Source organism: Epinephelus fuscoguttatus, linkage group LG5 (assembly GCF_011397635.1).
Source record: "Epinephelus fuscoguttatus linkage group LG5, E.fuscoguttatus.final_Chr_v1".
NCBI classification, from domain to species: Eukaryota; Metazoa; Chordata; class Actinopteri; order Perciformes; family Serranidae; genus Epinephelus; species Epinephelus fuscoguttatus.
Genome location: NC_064756.1, coordinates 32,313,581 through 32,330,846, shown reverse-complemented (window position 1 = coordinate 32,330,846; position 17,266 = coordinate 32,313,581). Strand labels below are relative to the sequence as shown.

General features: G+C 40.1%; 1 protein-coding gene across 1 annotated transcript in view; it reads right to left on the bottom strand.

Moving 5' to 3' along the window:
- Window positions 1-17,266, bottom strand: part of gbe1b (glucan (1,4-alpha-), branching enzyme 1b) — an 87,266-nt gene that overhangs the window by 37,100 nt on the left and 32,900 nt on the right. The window contains exons 8-12 of the mRNA XM_049576149.1: window positions 15,013-15,128; window positions 13,407-13,534; window positions 13,004-13,102; window positions 4,805-4,915; window positions 4,543-4,714 (exon numbers count right to left, since the gene is read on the bottom strand). Of these exons, the coding sequence (XP_049432106.1) occupies window positions 4,543-4,714; window positions 4,805-4,915; window positions 13,004-13,102; window positions 13,407-13,534; window positions 15,013-15,128 (626 nt within the window). The remainder of the gene's footprint in view (window positions 1-4,542; window positions 4,715-4,804; window positions 4,916-13,003; window positions 13,103-13,406; window positions 13,535-15,012; window positions 15,129-17,266) is intronic.

Here is a 17,266-nt window from a genome sequence, read left to right as displayed (position 1 = left end):
CAGTTCTGAAAAGCTAACAATATTCCGTTTCTGCTTCCTTAGTGGTCTCCTTTCCATATCTCCGCTCTTCAAACCACTGAGCTTTACTTGACAGAATGGGGTAAATTAAAGGTTGAGTTGCGAGTTTGCTTTATTTGTCTTAGTTATTCTGCAAACTCTGAATTAAGGGGATGGAGCACAATTAGCCATACTTGTTTAATACTCATTTTGAAAGGGGGTTTTAATTTTACTTTATTTGGATTCTTTTCATGTTCTCTGGAACTGCTCTTTGTATGCTACAGAAGAGTTTGTCCTTCCATGACACACCTCCAAACAAAAAATGACAAATTAATTAATGCATGAAAGGTTTATATAGAAGTAAAAATGGAAGGGTCATAAGTGTCTATCTGAATAAGGACCTTGATTGAATTACCTAACTATTCACAATAAAGAGCCTTCTGGGCCCTCATAGCCCCTTTGAAGAGATTAGAATAACTGAGAGGGGTTGGAGGATGGTCGCATGTGTGAAAGAGCATCTATAAGTTCCTGTGGTAAAATTGGTGCTCACAACCAGAAGGAGGAGAACTCACCATGAGGGGCATATTTTGTAAGACAATAGGAGACTTGTTTCCATAAAGACAATATTAAAGGTCCAGTGTCGGATTTAGGGGGGTATATTGGCAGAAATGGGATATAATATTCATAATGTTTTCATGAGTGTATAACCACCTAAATCTCAGAATTATTGTTTTTGTTGCCTTAGAATGAACTGTTTATATCTATAAACAGAGCGGGTCCTCTTCAACGGAGTCCACCATGTTGTTTTTACAGTAGCCCATAATGGACAAACCAAACACTGGCTTTTTGTGTCGGCCTCTGTAATTCTCTTACATGCTTGGTACACGGGAAAGTTTCAGCTGGTTGCAATCCACCACCCACCGCTAGATGCCACTAAATCCTCCACACTAGGCCTTTATGACAGGTGTAGGACTTGGAAGGAATTTATGGACACATTCTCTGGTTCAAATCTATAAGTACCAGTATTTATCACTAGGACTCAAGCCTTAGTGTATTATTTTAGCATATCTAATTTTGATTTACGCTACTAGATAGTACACAGAAAAGACTGATATGGACGGTGCAAATGCAGGATGGACACCAATGGAAAACATGTATTTAGAGTACATAGGTTAACATATCATATATATTACTACTTAGACAAGAGCGTCATCCACAAAAATATTAATATGAACTGTAAAGAAAGCTGAAGCATTCCCTGGCTTGTTTATTTCTTCTATGTTTTTTGTCTCTTTAATGGAGCAAGTAGACTACCTGGTGGGCGGAGTGCTGATCTTTGTAGTTTGCCGCACCTGGGCCCTGTGTTCACACACTATAAAACCCCCACATTTATGGCTGACAGTATCTCTTCTCGCCAATGCAGTTTGTTGTTTTCACCCATCCAGCAGCTGACACTACACAGTACTCATGCAGACACAGATCCTCACTACTGGCTTCACGGATAATCAGGTCTCATCACTGTCTTAGTTTATTTTAGGTATTTTTGGGGTTATTATTATTCTCTTTACGTAAATAAATGAATTATTAATTGCCTTCAGTTTCTCTCTTCTCTTTTGTCATGACTTCAGAGTCAGGTTGTTGCAATACAAGCCCTCTGGTTCTAAGTTTATTTCTATCTTTTGTGAGAGAAATCTCCTCTTATAATGAGATGCATACCCTTTTCATGCTCTTTTATTATTGCCTTATTTAGCCAGATTGAAGCATTTTGATCTGCAAGAAGTCAATGTATCCAGTAATTCAGACCCCCTTTTAAACGGGATGCTGCCTAAATTAGTTACAACTGAAACAAGAGACTCACCAAAGATTGTCCTTTTGGCTACTCTTTATGGACTTTGTATTAATATAGGAGATAAAAAGATACAGACAATGCGAGTTAAGGCCAGGATAGCAAGGGTGCTCACTTCTTCTTCACTGTAGTCCCTTTTCAAAGGATAAGTGATTGACTTAATGAAATCACTATCAAATTGACATTTCAAGTATTGTTTTCCACTAACCATATCAACTCTTAATGATTCTGACGCTGCACTGATTGGCTGAGAGTAAATGTGGCACCAAAAATCCATGGGAGATAAAGCATCAAGAGTACAGCAGAGTGTTCCTTTTGGCTATACAGATATAATTACTATCAACTGTCCTTCAAGTACCCACATGGGGTCAGTTCTCTGACATCCTGTTCATTATGAGCTGCCCTGTTATCATTGTCCATGGAGAACAGCTGCTTTGATTGTGTCCCGTCCCGTTCCCCCCCAACATCAGTCCGCTGTGCAGAAATACACAGGGTGTTTTGCTCTCTTTCATCAAGTAAGACTTGACATCATAGTGCACACTGAGTGATAAGGTAGCGCAGCCATTGTAGAAATACTTTGTCTGGAGTCAGAGCTTGACCGGATCACCTAGTCACCAGGTGGAGCTAAAATGCTGTGGATCACCAGTGTAGGCTGTTTTTACATTAAGCCTGAGAGTGGCACATCCAAGGAAATACATTCTCTTCAAGCAAGGTCAGCTTCCAAGATCATTAATTATCACTTTATTATCTTTACCAGCAGGCCTCCATAAAGCATGTTGTTGCTCAGATGATGTGTTGAAAATGTGAGGCATCTCAACGGTGACTGAGGACTGGAATCAATTTGAAAAAAAAGGGAACCTATCTGATCTTAGGCAGCTTTTGTCCTGTATTTCACCATCAGCTCTGGAAAGTGAGTATTAATGTCAACCCCACTTCAAAAGGCTCCTTTGATGCTTATCATCAGCCTTGACTCATCAGTCACGAGCTACTCCAGAGACATATCTATGAAAGAAATATAACAAATCTAATAACTGATCACTTTACCCCAAATGGAAATAAGTGACAGGTTCTACTTCAAGTTATTTCAAGCCTGTATGAGTTAGGATATTTTTTCTTATTGCAAAGGTAAAATCTGTTGTGAGTCTAAAAGATAAGACATAATGATACGTACAAAAATAAACACTCTGAACAGTAATAAAAATGAACACAGTAGAGATAACTCATCAGCTAAAAATTTCAAATGAAGCCTGTTTTTGCCTGTTGCCCATGGAGGACTTGGATGGACAGGAGAATAAATGCGCATTTATATCTGTTTGGTGAACAGGGATTTTTGCATCTGCCTGAGGGAAGACGTTCAGATTCAGGAGGAATACAGTACATGAGAGGGATCTGAAATGATTCCCCTCGACTCATTTAACAAAAATGAGCCAAAAAAGAGGGACGCTGCTCACAATCACGACCTTGATTGCCTCTTGTCTGTTCAGTGTCATGTATGATGATGGATTATTATGATCTGATCATATGATTTTATCATATATGGTATGATTGTGTGATATGTAATGTGATGCCATTGGATATGTGGTGTCATTTGTGATATGATACATGATGTAGGAGCTAAATTGACACAAACTGACTCCCACAAACTACATTTATATACAACTGATTTTTAACAGCAAATACATTTTTGAGAGAAACCTAATACAGAGAAAATTATATTTTCAATTAACATAATGAGAAAGGTTGCTAATTAACGTGCCTGGCAAGACACAAAAATGTTGACGCTTAACATATCATCACAATGTTTAATGACAATGTATTTCAGTTGTTTTTTGCCAAAATAGGCAATCTTGCATTACAGTATCCACTCATAGTGACTACAGCATTCATTTATATTTATCTTTTTATTGACATTTAAGCAAAATCACGATCTTTCCCTAACCTTAACTCAAGTGCATTTATTGCCTAACTCTAAAACAGTAGAGTGGATGCAAACCCCAAGTACAGGTGTCAAGGTTCGGGGCACTTTGTATGCCCACAATCATCCCCAACCACTTCCTTCAAGAGCATACATACACAGTACATGAATGCAGTGTTTCGTTTCCTGAAAGAAACGTTGTCTCTGAATATAATAAAGACAGCGATTGCATTGCCACGACAATGTAATTAAGAAAGCAATTTGGTAACATACAAATGTAATTTCTAGGAGACAGGGTTGGATTTTTAATTGGCATGTGTGCAAATGAAATTAACTAATGCAAATATATAATTACAGTAAATTAAGGCTGCAGCAAACAATTATTTTCATTTCAGATTAATCTATCAATTATTTTTTTCAATTAATCAATTAGTTGTTTACAGTATATATTGTCTTGTTTTGTCGGGCTAATAATTCACAAACCACTTATATTTAATTTACATTAATATGCAACAGGGAAAAGTAGCTAATCCTTACACTTAGCAGAAACAGATGGATGCTTGCCATTTTTGCTTTCGGAGAGCTGACGGTTGTAGATAAATATTTTGTTCTTGGATTAATGGATTAATAACACTAAAATATACCATAGGACACCACCAAAAACAGGTAACAGTGGTAAAACAATATTTCTTAATGACTACTGGAATAAATAATATTTGGCAAACAGTATAATTCCTTGGCAACTGTAGGGTTAGATTGTCTGTGTGCTGCCATGATGACTCACCCATGAAGTTGAGGTAACCTTCCCCACCCAGACCATGAGTGAGGAGGCGGATCATCTTATGCAGCTGCATGCCACGGTCTATGACGGGTGTCATAGGAATGATGGAGCTCATGTTGGTATACATCTCCTTGTCCATCAACCAGAAGGCCAGAGTCTTATCCCCGACCAGAGCCTGGAGAGGTGGATTATGTTTTATGACCCACATCGAGACATGCAGGCTCTATTGACACCATGAAGTGGGATCTTGTGGAAAATAGCCTACCTGATCATGACTTTCTGCATAGGCTATGCATTTCTCTCCATAGCGCCTGTTGGTCAGTGTGTGGACGATATTGCCCATGTTCCAGTCCTCATCCTTTAACTCCTTCAGGATCTACACAGTGACAGAGAGGGGTTATTGAAAAAGGGTATGATAGATGTGTAGCTGAGAGATCCATTCAGCCTCTGACTGATGTCTAAAGCTCAGTATTTCAGTTCTGGCACTCTTTCTACCCCTCTCAAGTTTTCTCTGGGTTACACTTCTTTCTCAGATCAATCTCTGTTTTGACATCTCTATATCCGCACTGTGAGTTATGTCTACCTTTGAATGGCGGTAATGGAGTTTTTAATAACTTCACTACAGCCCATGGGTAGTAAGGCATCAGCTCTCCCCACCTGAGATGGGCAAGGTCAGAGCCTCTCATCCAAACGGAAGGATTCAACAATAAATCCAACCATGGAATCAATGCCCTGCCACTGGCCTGCCTACATGCACACTTCCTGCCGAAGAAGTCATTTCCAGAGGTCAGAAGGGAAAAAGGGGCCACCAAAACATGCATCTCGAGCACATGTGCCCACACAGTGCTGCTATACAGTCCTAATCACTTGAAGTTACACAAGCAAACGAGAGCACAGGGCAGAGTAAAGATAACCAAGTAGACAGTTGTGGGCACAGAGATGATTTTATAAACAAGGGAGAGATGCTAGAAAGCCACAGTATCAATATCATTCCTAAATGGAAAAAAAGAGAGTTTATGCCCTCCAACAACCCTTGGTGATAGACATGCAGCCTGTCTGATTCGTGGGAGAGTTGGAGAGCCCATCTCAGTGACAGGCTGAAGTCTGCTCGGTGGAATCTGCTGTGACAGCTGATTGACATGTCAGGAAACCTTTATATTACTCTACAGAGCCATAATCCTCTGAGTAAAGAGAGTAAATTGTGTCGATCAATATGTCTGAGATGAACTGGCTGGTCCACCTAAATAGAGGCTCTCCCGCTCTATACATCACCATCTGTTCACATTCACTCTTCTTCACCTTAGCCTTGTGTGGCCATATTAGTCATTGGTAATGCCACCAGAAAACCTCAGCCAGGCATTTCTCATCTACATGTACTACAATTTCTCAGACCTTTTAAGTCCCTCCGAGCTCAGTGCGCTGCCTCAGATCCTCGAGCAGAGCCATGCTGGCTACTCTTTGGTTTTAGCTCAACAACAAAACTGATCAGGCCCCTGATGCTGAGGACTTTGGATACCTTGGAACAAACACCAGTATCATTTCTAAAATCACATTAAAACCGCAAGAACACAAGAAGGTGCTGGCATAGACTACTTTAACCCATCCCAGATGCCATGATCAATCTAATGTCCATCTGTTTTTGTTCCGCTGTGTTTTAAAAGTATTAAAACAATTTTCTTTTCACCATGTAACACTGCTGTGAAAGACAATGCTCATTTAGCTTATTTGCTTTTGTTTTTGAGAGTGTAACTCTTTTTTTCCCCACTGTATTTAGTGATGAATATCTAATGTTTGTGTGTGACGATGTGTGTGTATGAAGGTATAAATGGCTCATTCTAAAGTAACAAAAACACAATTCTTAATTTCAGGTGATTTTATACCAATTAAAATGTTTGGAATGAATATTATATACCATTAATGCCAATGGGTTAAAATGGAAAAAACACTGAGGAGATTATCAGGTACATACAGAAACATACACAAAACCACAAGTGTGAAAAATATTAACACAATGAATAAATTACATTCCCTAATAATCAAGATCCGTCATGGATAGCAGGTTTCTATTCTTAAGACACCTCTCCTAAATGAAAAGTATCTTGTCATGGCAGAATGGGTTAGGAGCAACATGGACAACATTACAATAGAGTTAATATATGAATAAATTGAATAGTATCGCTATGTTTACAAATGAATTTCACTCCTGCAGCTGAACCTAGAATGCAACACTAGCTGAAAATAAATAAATCCTCTAAATGCTGCCTACTTTTTTCCTCCAGCTCCATTATAAAGGCTAAACAACTGAATCTGCAGGATATACCCTGGAGATCATCCCTGCCGCCTCCACATCCACGTACAATCAGACACTTTACACTTCCTTATGAATCATTACAATTCAATTCAACCGCAAAAGTGGTCTGGGAGCAATTAATCTGGGAGTGGGACTGTCGGAGCGGAGACAGGAGTGACTGGGTTGACGACTTCCCTACCACCAGCTCACCCACATCAGCCCCGACCAGCCGAGCTTCCTGGCACCACTGACACTCCACTTCATCAATGATAATGAGCAGTGCACAAATCTTACTTTACAAGCCTGCTGTCAGGAGCCAACCAGAGTGCCCAGATTAATTAGGCAGAGCCAGAAATAAAATAAGAAAAAATTTAGCAGTGCTGGATGAGGTCATCTCACTGCCACTGACATGCTGTGACTGATTCAAGAGCCTCTCTGCTACCATCACATGGTGCTGGGAAGGACTCGGAGGCAGAGATGTGTTCAGTGTACAGCTCTTGTTTTACATTTGGTTGCTGGCCCGAGCATCCTGCCTCTCCTGTCTTTGCAAACACAACCACTGTGTTTGAGTTTGCGTTGCTATGGGGACATCCTCTCTTCACACATACAGTGGCACCCCCAGAGGTGAGCAGGGAACGAAGGTGTGCAACACTCAATCCCACGGATCAAGATAATGCCTCCCTATCTTCATATTTTCACAGTTTTTGGAAATTAATGAACATTCTGCCCACGCAAATGTCTCCGCCGGAGGCTTGACTCAGCTGAAAGGCACTCCTTAGCTCACCTCACAGTTTGCTGAAGAAGGCACCATCTAAATCCTGCACTGCTGGTTAACACCATACAAGGGAGGCCTCAGAGTGCAATTAGCTAATAAAATAAAGGAGAATGAAGCTGAAATGCCACAGTTAAAGGATGCGAGAGGAAGGTGACACCAGTGGAGGGGGTCAAAGAGAGTGGGCGCCCCTCAAAGGCTGGTGATGAAGCTGCTGACATGTTTACATAAACAAGCTGAAGTCCATCACTGCTCACTGGCAGCCTGAATTTTATTAAGTCATGTTAATTGAAAGTGTTTCCAGTATGATGGACAGAGCAAAGTATGTGGACCAAAAATGGATTTTCCCCCTGAAACTAATAAGGAGAGAGCTGTGCAGACTGATATTTTCATTCAATTAAAATAAATGGAGGAACAGAAACACAAATCGGGACAATTGACTCGGAGGTCATTCAAGTTGAAGAGCTGAGAGAAGCAGAGGGATGCCGGAAAATTCTCTGCATCGCCTTCTTTTTTCCTAGCCTCGACCAGCAAGCCCTCTACCTCCTCCGCCTCTAATTGTTTCAATTACATCTCAATCTATTGTAGCTGGAGGGAAGGGTGCTTGTTAAATTAGAGGGCTTTTGTAACATTATCCATTAGGAGTGACAGCATTTTATGGTCATAATCAGATCGAATCATCCAAACTTGTGCTGTGCGCCTTATCTGGTCCTCATTAGGATATCTTAATTTTTCACAGCCTGTTGGTCCTAACAGCCTTCTGCAGCCAGTAAATGAGTCATATCAATCAGTCATGCTGAGGACGAAACACAGCGTGAGGCCCCGCTCGTGGAACCGGCAGAGATTCATTGGTACACACGTGTGAATCTATAAATAAGCTCACAGCCATGTTGCTCTGCCTCTTTGTCTCTCTTTCCTTCTGTTTTTTCCAGTCTGTCTGTCTGTCTGTCTGTCTGTCTATCTTCCAGAACGTCTGCCCTCCCCGCTCCATGTCTCCTTCTCTGCAACACACCCCTCACTGGAGGCTCCACTTCAGTCCATTCAAATCCCTCCCTAATTGACACTCTGTGAGAAGAGGCAAGGCTAGCCCTGAGTGCACTTCACTGACTATACCAAGGCATGTTCATATGAATGCTTCCCTGCACAGAAATACATGAATTTTGCTGCTCGCTTGCTCTCCTCCAGCTTTATGATTCACGTGATGTCAAATCTCCTCGGGGAGGCAACAAATGTAATTGAAAAAAAAAAAAAAAAACACAACCAGAAGAAGTATCTAAACGAATATTGCAATGCAAGCATTATTGTTTGAAAAGTAAAAGCAGCAACAACCTCTCCAGAGGTGTCCCGAGGATAATCCTGTGAAACCTTTGGTTACCGTGGAGGAGGCTGTGTCTCAGTGGTGCAGCACTGCCTGCCGCACAGTTAGTGCAAGCATGGCTGAGGAAGGTCAAGTCTGGGACTATCTCTCTCTCTCACCCCCTCCCTCTGCCCTCCATCCTCGCTACTGAGTAAAACCCACCGCTGTGAGAGACAGACTTGATTAACGATGCATAGACTTCCCCCATCGAGAAACACAAGAAACTGTAGTGCAAGAGGATGCATGCGGCGCCGAGGTCACACACACTGCTTTGCTTTTTCACCAAAATATGAGCAAATATAACTTTCAGTGTGGGCTAGTGGATAAAAAGGCACAGCTTTACATGAATCTTACAACAGATAACCTCTTTAGGCATTCTACAAACAGCATTTTCCCTCAAAATATCAAACAACAAGTCCTCTACTTGCTCTAAACACACACGCACAAGCAAGCAAGACACGAAACAATCCACATTTCAGCCAACCCAAACAGACAGACACATCCCCAGAGATAACCTGCTGCCTGTCTGCTTTACTACAAATGTACACTCTAAAGTAATATTTGCTGATTTCATAAAAAAAACTGTGGAATACTGACAATGAATGGGTGGCTTTTTTTTTTTTAATAATACAAGCTTTGAGGAAACATGACAGGGATCAAGAAAATAAATTATGAGTTATGTTTAGATCCCAAGTACAGTTTAGCCATCCAAGTTGTCCAGAAAAAACAGGGTTGAAAGAAGCTTTCTGAGAGCATGTGTCGTGCCACTTAAACAGACAACAACTCCCAAATAAAGATATTTATAATAACCTTTATTTATCTCTGGATTGATGGCTGGGTATGCTGTGCTACTCAGCTTCAGCATCATAAAGATATGGACTTTCATACTGATGGCTGCACAGTTATAAACAATGTTTTCCCATTGTGGGCCATTAAGTACTTTCACAGTGGCAGTTTGGGCTGAAGTGCTGAGCTTAAGGGTGCTTCAACAGTTGTTGTGGAAGGACGGAGAATATTTGGCGCCCAGAATTTCCCATCCAGTCTGAAGTTGCACTGGGTGGTAACACACCACTCGATGATGGTGTTATCATGTCTGCTGGTGAATATTAGTGCTACACACCTTTATTTTCAGTGGTGATATTAAATATGCAAGTTTCTGTTTTTAAGTTAGAGTAACTGTTTCTGTTATCATCCTACCAACATACTTTATCAGACTGAGGTTACATTATATAAACACTATGTTCCATCACTGTCGTCTTGTTCATTTTCTTATAATTTGTTGGCCCAGGTTATGAAGTATTTTATATGCTAAACCCGGTGTCAAAACTCTTAAGTCATAGCTCTGCAGACTTTTGTGTCATAAGTAACCCGTGTCCATCAATGTAAATCATAATGTGAGGTTTATGACTGACGTACTCTATAATTAAGACCTTTCAAGTCCACCATGTTTGCCCTAATACCACATTGGTGTCAATTATACATGCGATTTAAGAGTTCAATACAAAGCCCAGTGAGGAGGTTTTCTGTAGAATGATGTATGTACTAAACTAAAGCCACATTAAATTGTTCTCTGAGTATTTACATTTAAGGATATCGAGAGTTCCATTTTCAGTTACTTTGAGCTACTGTCAAAGAGATAAACACAATATGATAATATAGTAAAAGGGATTTAATGTATCAATATATTTGAGGGTAAATAAGTCTAAGCATGTTTTACTAACCTCTGCAACCATTGCTGCAAAGCATACACAGGATATTTGTGAAGCAATATTTTGATGTGACGTAACATTATCAGCATATTAAAAACAAACAGTAAACATCCCAAAACAAACCATCCTTTTTGTATAGTCACTTGAAAGAGCGGACACTCTTCAATGTCTTTTACTTCAGTGTGTGTTTTTCTGTGTTTTTGTGTTTGAGTGTGTACACATTAGCTACATTTTGTCTGGAAGACAGCAAAGCAAAGAACTGCACCTTAAGCTGTATGGCATGACTGATGGTAACCTTGAGGAAACACGGATAAACTGGAAAAACTCTGACAGTAGGCAAGAAAACAGCTCTGCCCAAAAGGGCTTTTAGCCACAAGGCTTCACTCCTCCGAACAAGCTTTTCCTCAGTGCACTGTAAACAAAACTAAAATTAAAAGACAATGTGGTGTATATGTTGAGGAACTTCTACCCTAGTACTACAGTAGTACTGACGAAACTAAAATTAAGATAGCGAGGCCATTTGAAAGAGAAAAACTCAACTCTCAACCCCAATTTTCAGTTTAAGCTTATCCATTTCTACTTCAGCTCTTTAAAGTCATAGTTCATCTGTAAGTACAGCAATGTAATCTCTTTGTAGACCAACATGACAAAACTACATTCCGAGTTTTCAAGATTTTCAATGAAATGTCTAAAGACAATAAGCACTGAAGGGAACAAAGACCAATGATATACACACACAATTGTTTTTAGCACAGCCATATGTGCAAAGAAACACATAAACACCATATTTTAACCTCACACACAAATGACACTGTACAATTTTTAAATTTATTGAAGCGTGAAAAGACATCAGAGATCTGTTGAGGGAACTAACCGCTCAATGGATGTCTGGATTTTAGGACTACAAACTGTCATGCTCTATTGCCATTACACAAAATTTATTCATGGAAAATCCAATCATTTCAATTTAAAATTATATTTTCTATATTTCTTCACAGCTTCTGTCCCTTGTGTTACAGTGAAAATAATTGACCCTTTTTATTCTTGAATTCATTATGGCTGAATTATCCTCTGTACTTGGGAATGAGTGGAGGGTGATAAACCTGCAGGGACGCGAGTTTGTTGTTGGGAAAGTAGTGTCTCTGATCTTCAACTATTCAGATTGTCTGACTGGTTGAGAAAAATTAACAGAGCATTGAATTCAAACAGAAAAAATAACCTTTGCTTTGACATCATGTAAAACTACCCCCAAGGACAGACATTTCAGACTGAATAATGAATCAAAGTGAAATGTAAAGGTATTCAAATGCTCCACTTGTGGAAATAAAAAATAAAAAAAAAACATCAAAAAAGAAATTTCAGCTTGGATCAGTGACTAGATGACCTTTGAGTTAACATTATGAAAGCTTGTCTTTCTTTTACTTTTATTGCTTTTTTTTATTCAATAACAATTATGTCTCCCCCATCACTTATTCATAACTCTGTGTTTGAAGGGATAAATAATGACCTTCCCATTCGCACAGCAGGTAGGATTAAGGAGGAAAAAAGAAAAATAAATTAGCACTGCTTTAGAACAAGCACAAAGACCTTCCTCGGTTTGACTTAAAAAAAAGGAAGGAAAACTTGCTGCTGTGGATTAAAAAAAAAAAAAAAAAAAAAAAAAAAAAGAATCATTTTCTTCATAACACCAACAGAGGTCAAGAAAATGAATGTGAACTGTTTACATTTGTGAATTTCTCACTGTGAATGTGACATTACGATTTTAAAAATGTGTTTTTTGCTATCCATTTCATGGGAATATAATAAGTTTACTTGCAAATGAAATACACATTCTCTCTTTTACACTGTTAGAGTTAAAGCAATTTTCTTGTCACTGTGTGTATCATACAATGTAAACCAAAGGATATATACATTTATAGGGTACTCATAACTTTCAGAAGTCAGTTGAAAGGTTTGTCATATTTCCCCTTGTGCACGTTACTACTTTCCAGGTGTATCAAGCCTCCTCCAGGAAAATGTGGGGTGAGATCCTTGTGTCACTATATTTCAAGTTTCACACTTGAAAGCTTCTTAAAAGGCTCAAAAGCTTAGCAACAGGCTCAGCTGTAATATAGCACAAGAGTGTTTAATGCCTCCTAACATGCCCTGTCACTCCCTTTGTCTTTCATCCCTGTTTTGAGCTGCTCTCAGTTTTCTCTCTACTGTATTTGTGGCACACAGACGTTTCTGTGTGAGCATAGGCCTACTGTGTCTGTGGAGTTGCTAGGGGTAAAAAAACAAAACAAAAAAACAACGAAAGGGCACAAGGTACATTAAAAAGAAGTAAATCATCTTACCTGAATCCACTTGTCAGGAATGGCCATAGCCAGCCGGTAATCAAAACCAAGCCCTCCCTCCTCCACACCTCTGCAGAGAGCAGGCATCCCCGACACATCCTGCAGAGAAGTCACACTATTTCATATCACATTTTCTCTTTGTGTGCACAGGTTTCATTCCCAGTAGTCAGCCAAGATCACATCAATACCACTCCACAACTCGCATATTAAGGGCTGAAAATCCTATACCACAGGCCAAAAAAGAGTGACATCCCATTTCCTTTTGCATTACTTCTTAATTACACCAATGAATACGTAAGTAAGCTATGCCTAACTAATAAGTGCTTTTAATTAATAACAGCTAAGGGCAGTGTCATTGCAAAGTAAGGCAAAGCTGAAGGTGTGTTGTAGAGTGTGTTTTTACCTCTGCAACAGTGATGCAGTCAGGATAAAGGGTATGGACAATGTGATTGGCAAGCATCAGGTAAACCAAAGAGTCTTCATCCACCTGTAGGCCAAAGTACTCGCTGTAGTCCCCTGAGAAGCCCGTGCCTGAGGAGTAAACACCCACACAGTCAACATTCACCATGTTTTCCACCCAGACTTCTAAAATCTTTCATACCTTGTTTTTTTTAAGTGTTGCTGCTGTTTTACTACATATTTTTCTTTCTGAACAGTCCTTGACATAGAGACATAAATGTAATATGGCTCATAGAAACTAGTACAGAGACAACTGTTGTTGATTCATTATCTGCAAGTACATTAACTACAAAGTGAGATGCCACTTTAGAGATTGTAGCACAAACCAGTGTTTATGCAATATTCAGAAAGATTCATAATAATATAATGTACATATTACAGACTGCTATGCAGATAATGTAGATATTTTTACCCCTCTTTGTTTGTTTTTGGCCCCACAATATTTTCGATTAAAATACTTTTTTTAAATTTTTTTTTTAGGTGTTTTCCCTGAATGGCCACTTGAGGCTGGCTTTAAAAGCAAGTCAGTCCCTGCAGACACCAATGTTAAAATGCCAAACTTGACAGCAGAAATAAACATGTTTACATTCTTGTGGTTTCTTTCGCTAATTTCAACATTCACGACAACTGCACAGAGGGTGTACAACTCACCATGTACATGTTATTAAGGTTTAAAGCCATGCGTATTTAACGGTGTGACTGCTTGAGTAACAGTCTATCTGCAAGGCGTCACCACAGTCAATGAGTTCAATCCATCCCTCGCTCCTCCACATTTGGTCACTCCTGGCACCAAAAACTCAAGATGGTGATGGCCAAAATGCCGAACACAAGGCTTCAGGACAGCAGTCCACAAACCAATGCGTGACGTCATGGTAGCTAGGCCCTTTATTTTATATTGTCTATGACATTAACCAATCATCTTCTTTTACCCCATCTTTCCCTGGTGCATTGCTATGTTTCTTAAGACATTACTGCCAACAACTTTTGAACCATTGAAAAGCATGAAATCATTGCTTGGTTTAATTGGCTCTCTTCACTGAATAATTGCTAAAATTCATCTAATCAGACAACATTGTACCACATAAAATTAAACACATTTCCCACAAGGCTGTCCTAATTTGAAATACTGTAGAGGAACATGTTTTGTCAACCAGTCCCCCTCCAGTAGAGTGACTGTTTTGCCTCTGAGTACTTAACTTTTTAGTGTTTCACTCAACTACACTTATTCATAAAACATCATCTGGAAAATGTTTTTCATCCCAGGCTTTTTCAACATTTTCATATTTAGACACAGGTTAATTAATTAGGCAACAGTAACACTATTGTTGCCTTATGTTTTTTAATTGAAACAAGCTTTTTAGATCAAAAATTTCACCACATGATGGCTAGGATCAGTCAGGCCCCTCAACAAAACTCCTACTGGCCTTATTATCTAAGCTTCTGGAGTCTGTGGCGCATACTGCACTGTGGGTTTCAAAGGAGAGGAGGATGACATGCTTTACAAACACAACCAAGTCCTAAAATATGGGTAGCACACAAACCAGCCTTACCCATGCCATGGTGATGATACAGCATAGAGGTAACACCATCAAATCTGAAGCCGTCAAAGCGGTACTCCTCCATCCACCAGCGCAGGTTTGACAGCAGGAACCGCAGCACTTCCCAGCTAGCAACACACACAGACACACAGACACACACACGCATACACACACATTCAAGGTCAGATAAACAAGAAGCTGTGAATTATTCACACATCTCATCATGCACTTTAGGCACCAGAGATTAATTTTCACCGCTACAGGACATTCACATATTGATAACCAAAGCTCCATTATGTTGGAGATGGAGTGTCAGTGACAGGAGATGGTGTTTTCATTAACTACACCGTGGAGGGGACGCTGTCTTTCACGTATCCAGTTGTCAGGATGAGAAATCAGTGGCTTACAGTTCACAGCGAAATTTTCTGATTTCCATCAGACCACCTGCATGACCACTGGGCAAGCGTTTAGTATAGCCAGGCCCATCCCCGTGTATTTGAACTGATAGGATTTCATGCTACACTTGGGCAAACAAACACCATGCAGGGGAATTGAGTTCCCTCTCCTGAGGAGGAAATAAATCATATATGTCTACTCGCTTTGGCTTGCATCTTCAACGTATGACAAGCTCCTCTGTACTACAAGCAAGAGGGCAAATACTCCACAAAAAAGGGGAAAACCAACAAATGAATATGAAAACATAACTTGTAGCTGGATTTTGTTGCCCATGGTGTACTATAAAGCATGAAAATGTTCTCCATGCCTGTTGGCTGGACTGGGCTGGTGGAGGCTGGAGGAGGTGGATTCCATAAATGGCCCCAGCCCCCGTTCCTGACTGAGTGATGGGAGAGTCATCTGGATCTGAGCAGCCACTCAAGGCAAAGTACACTACGCACATCACCTATTCCCATTCAGTGGCGTGTTGCCATGGAAACATCGGTTCAAACTAAAGATTTGGTTGTCTCTATGTGGTGTGCGTAATGAGCGCCAAATGAAACACTGTACACATGGATGCCATGCTCGAAAGCAGCAGTAAAGCACAGTGGATGTGAGGTGAATGACACATCCATGACACTGATTAAATGTGAGCTGCTGCCTCTGCTTAGGCTGATGCTTTCTGTACACTCAGCTCCAACAATGGTTGTAATGATGTGTATCAAGTGTACCTGGATGTAACCATGCCTAGAAAACTAACATATTTCTTGATACTTGGTATCTATGGTATGTCTATGAAATCACTGGCTGGCTGTAGTGCAGGCCTTGTCTCCTTACCTTATAGAAATTTGGAAGGGAGGGGTAACATATCTTACTTACAATGGTGTTGAGCTTATGGGAAATTGTGCTCATTAAATGCGACAAAAACAGAAACATTTAAATATTTACCGCCCCTGTCTAGACAAATGGACTGAACCAAAAACGTGTTTTTTAACAAAATTATACGACAAGGCTAATTTTTTAATAATTTGCATTATCAAAAATGTAAATGTGATATTGATTAAAGTTTTCTTACTTCTGGAACACAACTGGCAAATTCAGATTTCTCTTCAGCTCTCTCTGTCTACAGCAGCAGTTTACAAACCTGATTCAGACCTTGAATTAGAACAGTCTGATATTGAATTTCATTTGTTTTTGTTTTTTTCAGCTCTGACACCACACTGAGGGGCAGTTCAACATTTTTTGCTTCAATGATGCAATTTCATCATGTCAAAAAGTTGGTGAAGCAGCGAGGAGTCCCAGATTCATGCTTCAACAACGCTCCAGTAACATCTCAAACTACAAAAATCCATCCAAACACCATACAGTTCTTGTTCTCAATAATACCTCAACTTTAAATTCACCCCCTTAATGTTCCAACACTAAATGCTGAGGATTACATCCCTTATGGCAAAAGACAAAATCCCAGTTTTCTTTGGCCAAGTAAGCCATGACACAAAAATACATTTAAATGCGTTGCCCTCTATGCTCCATTCCTCAGGGATGACCAACCTCAGCACTGTTTGACAGGTGTGAAGCTGCATGTTACATCGGCGCTCCCCCCTTCCCTTGAGGAAGAGCACATGGGAGCCTGGTATGATCCGATATAGCAGCCTGGCTGGGTGGTCACGCAGACCCTGTGATAAATAGATTAGGTCCTCCACTCCACTGCGCAGAGCCAACAAAGGCTCAGACACAATGTATCCTCACGGGATGGAGATAATAGCCAGTGAGAGCCAGAGGCCCAAGATGAAACCATACTGCCACATTAGGACCCACAATGCCATTCATC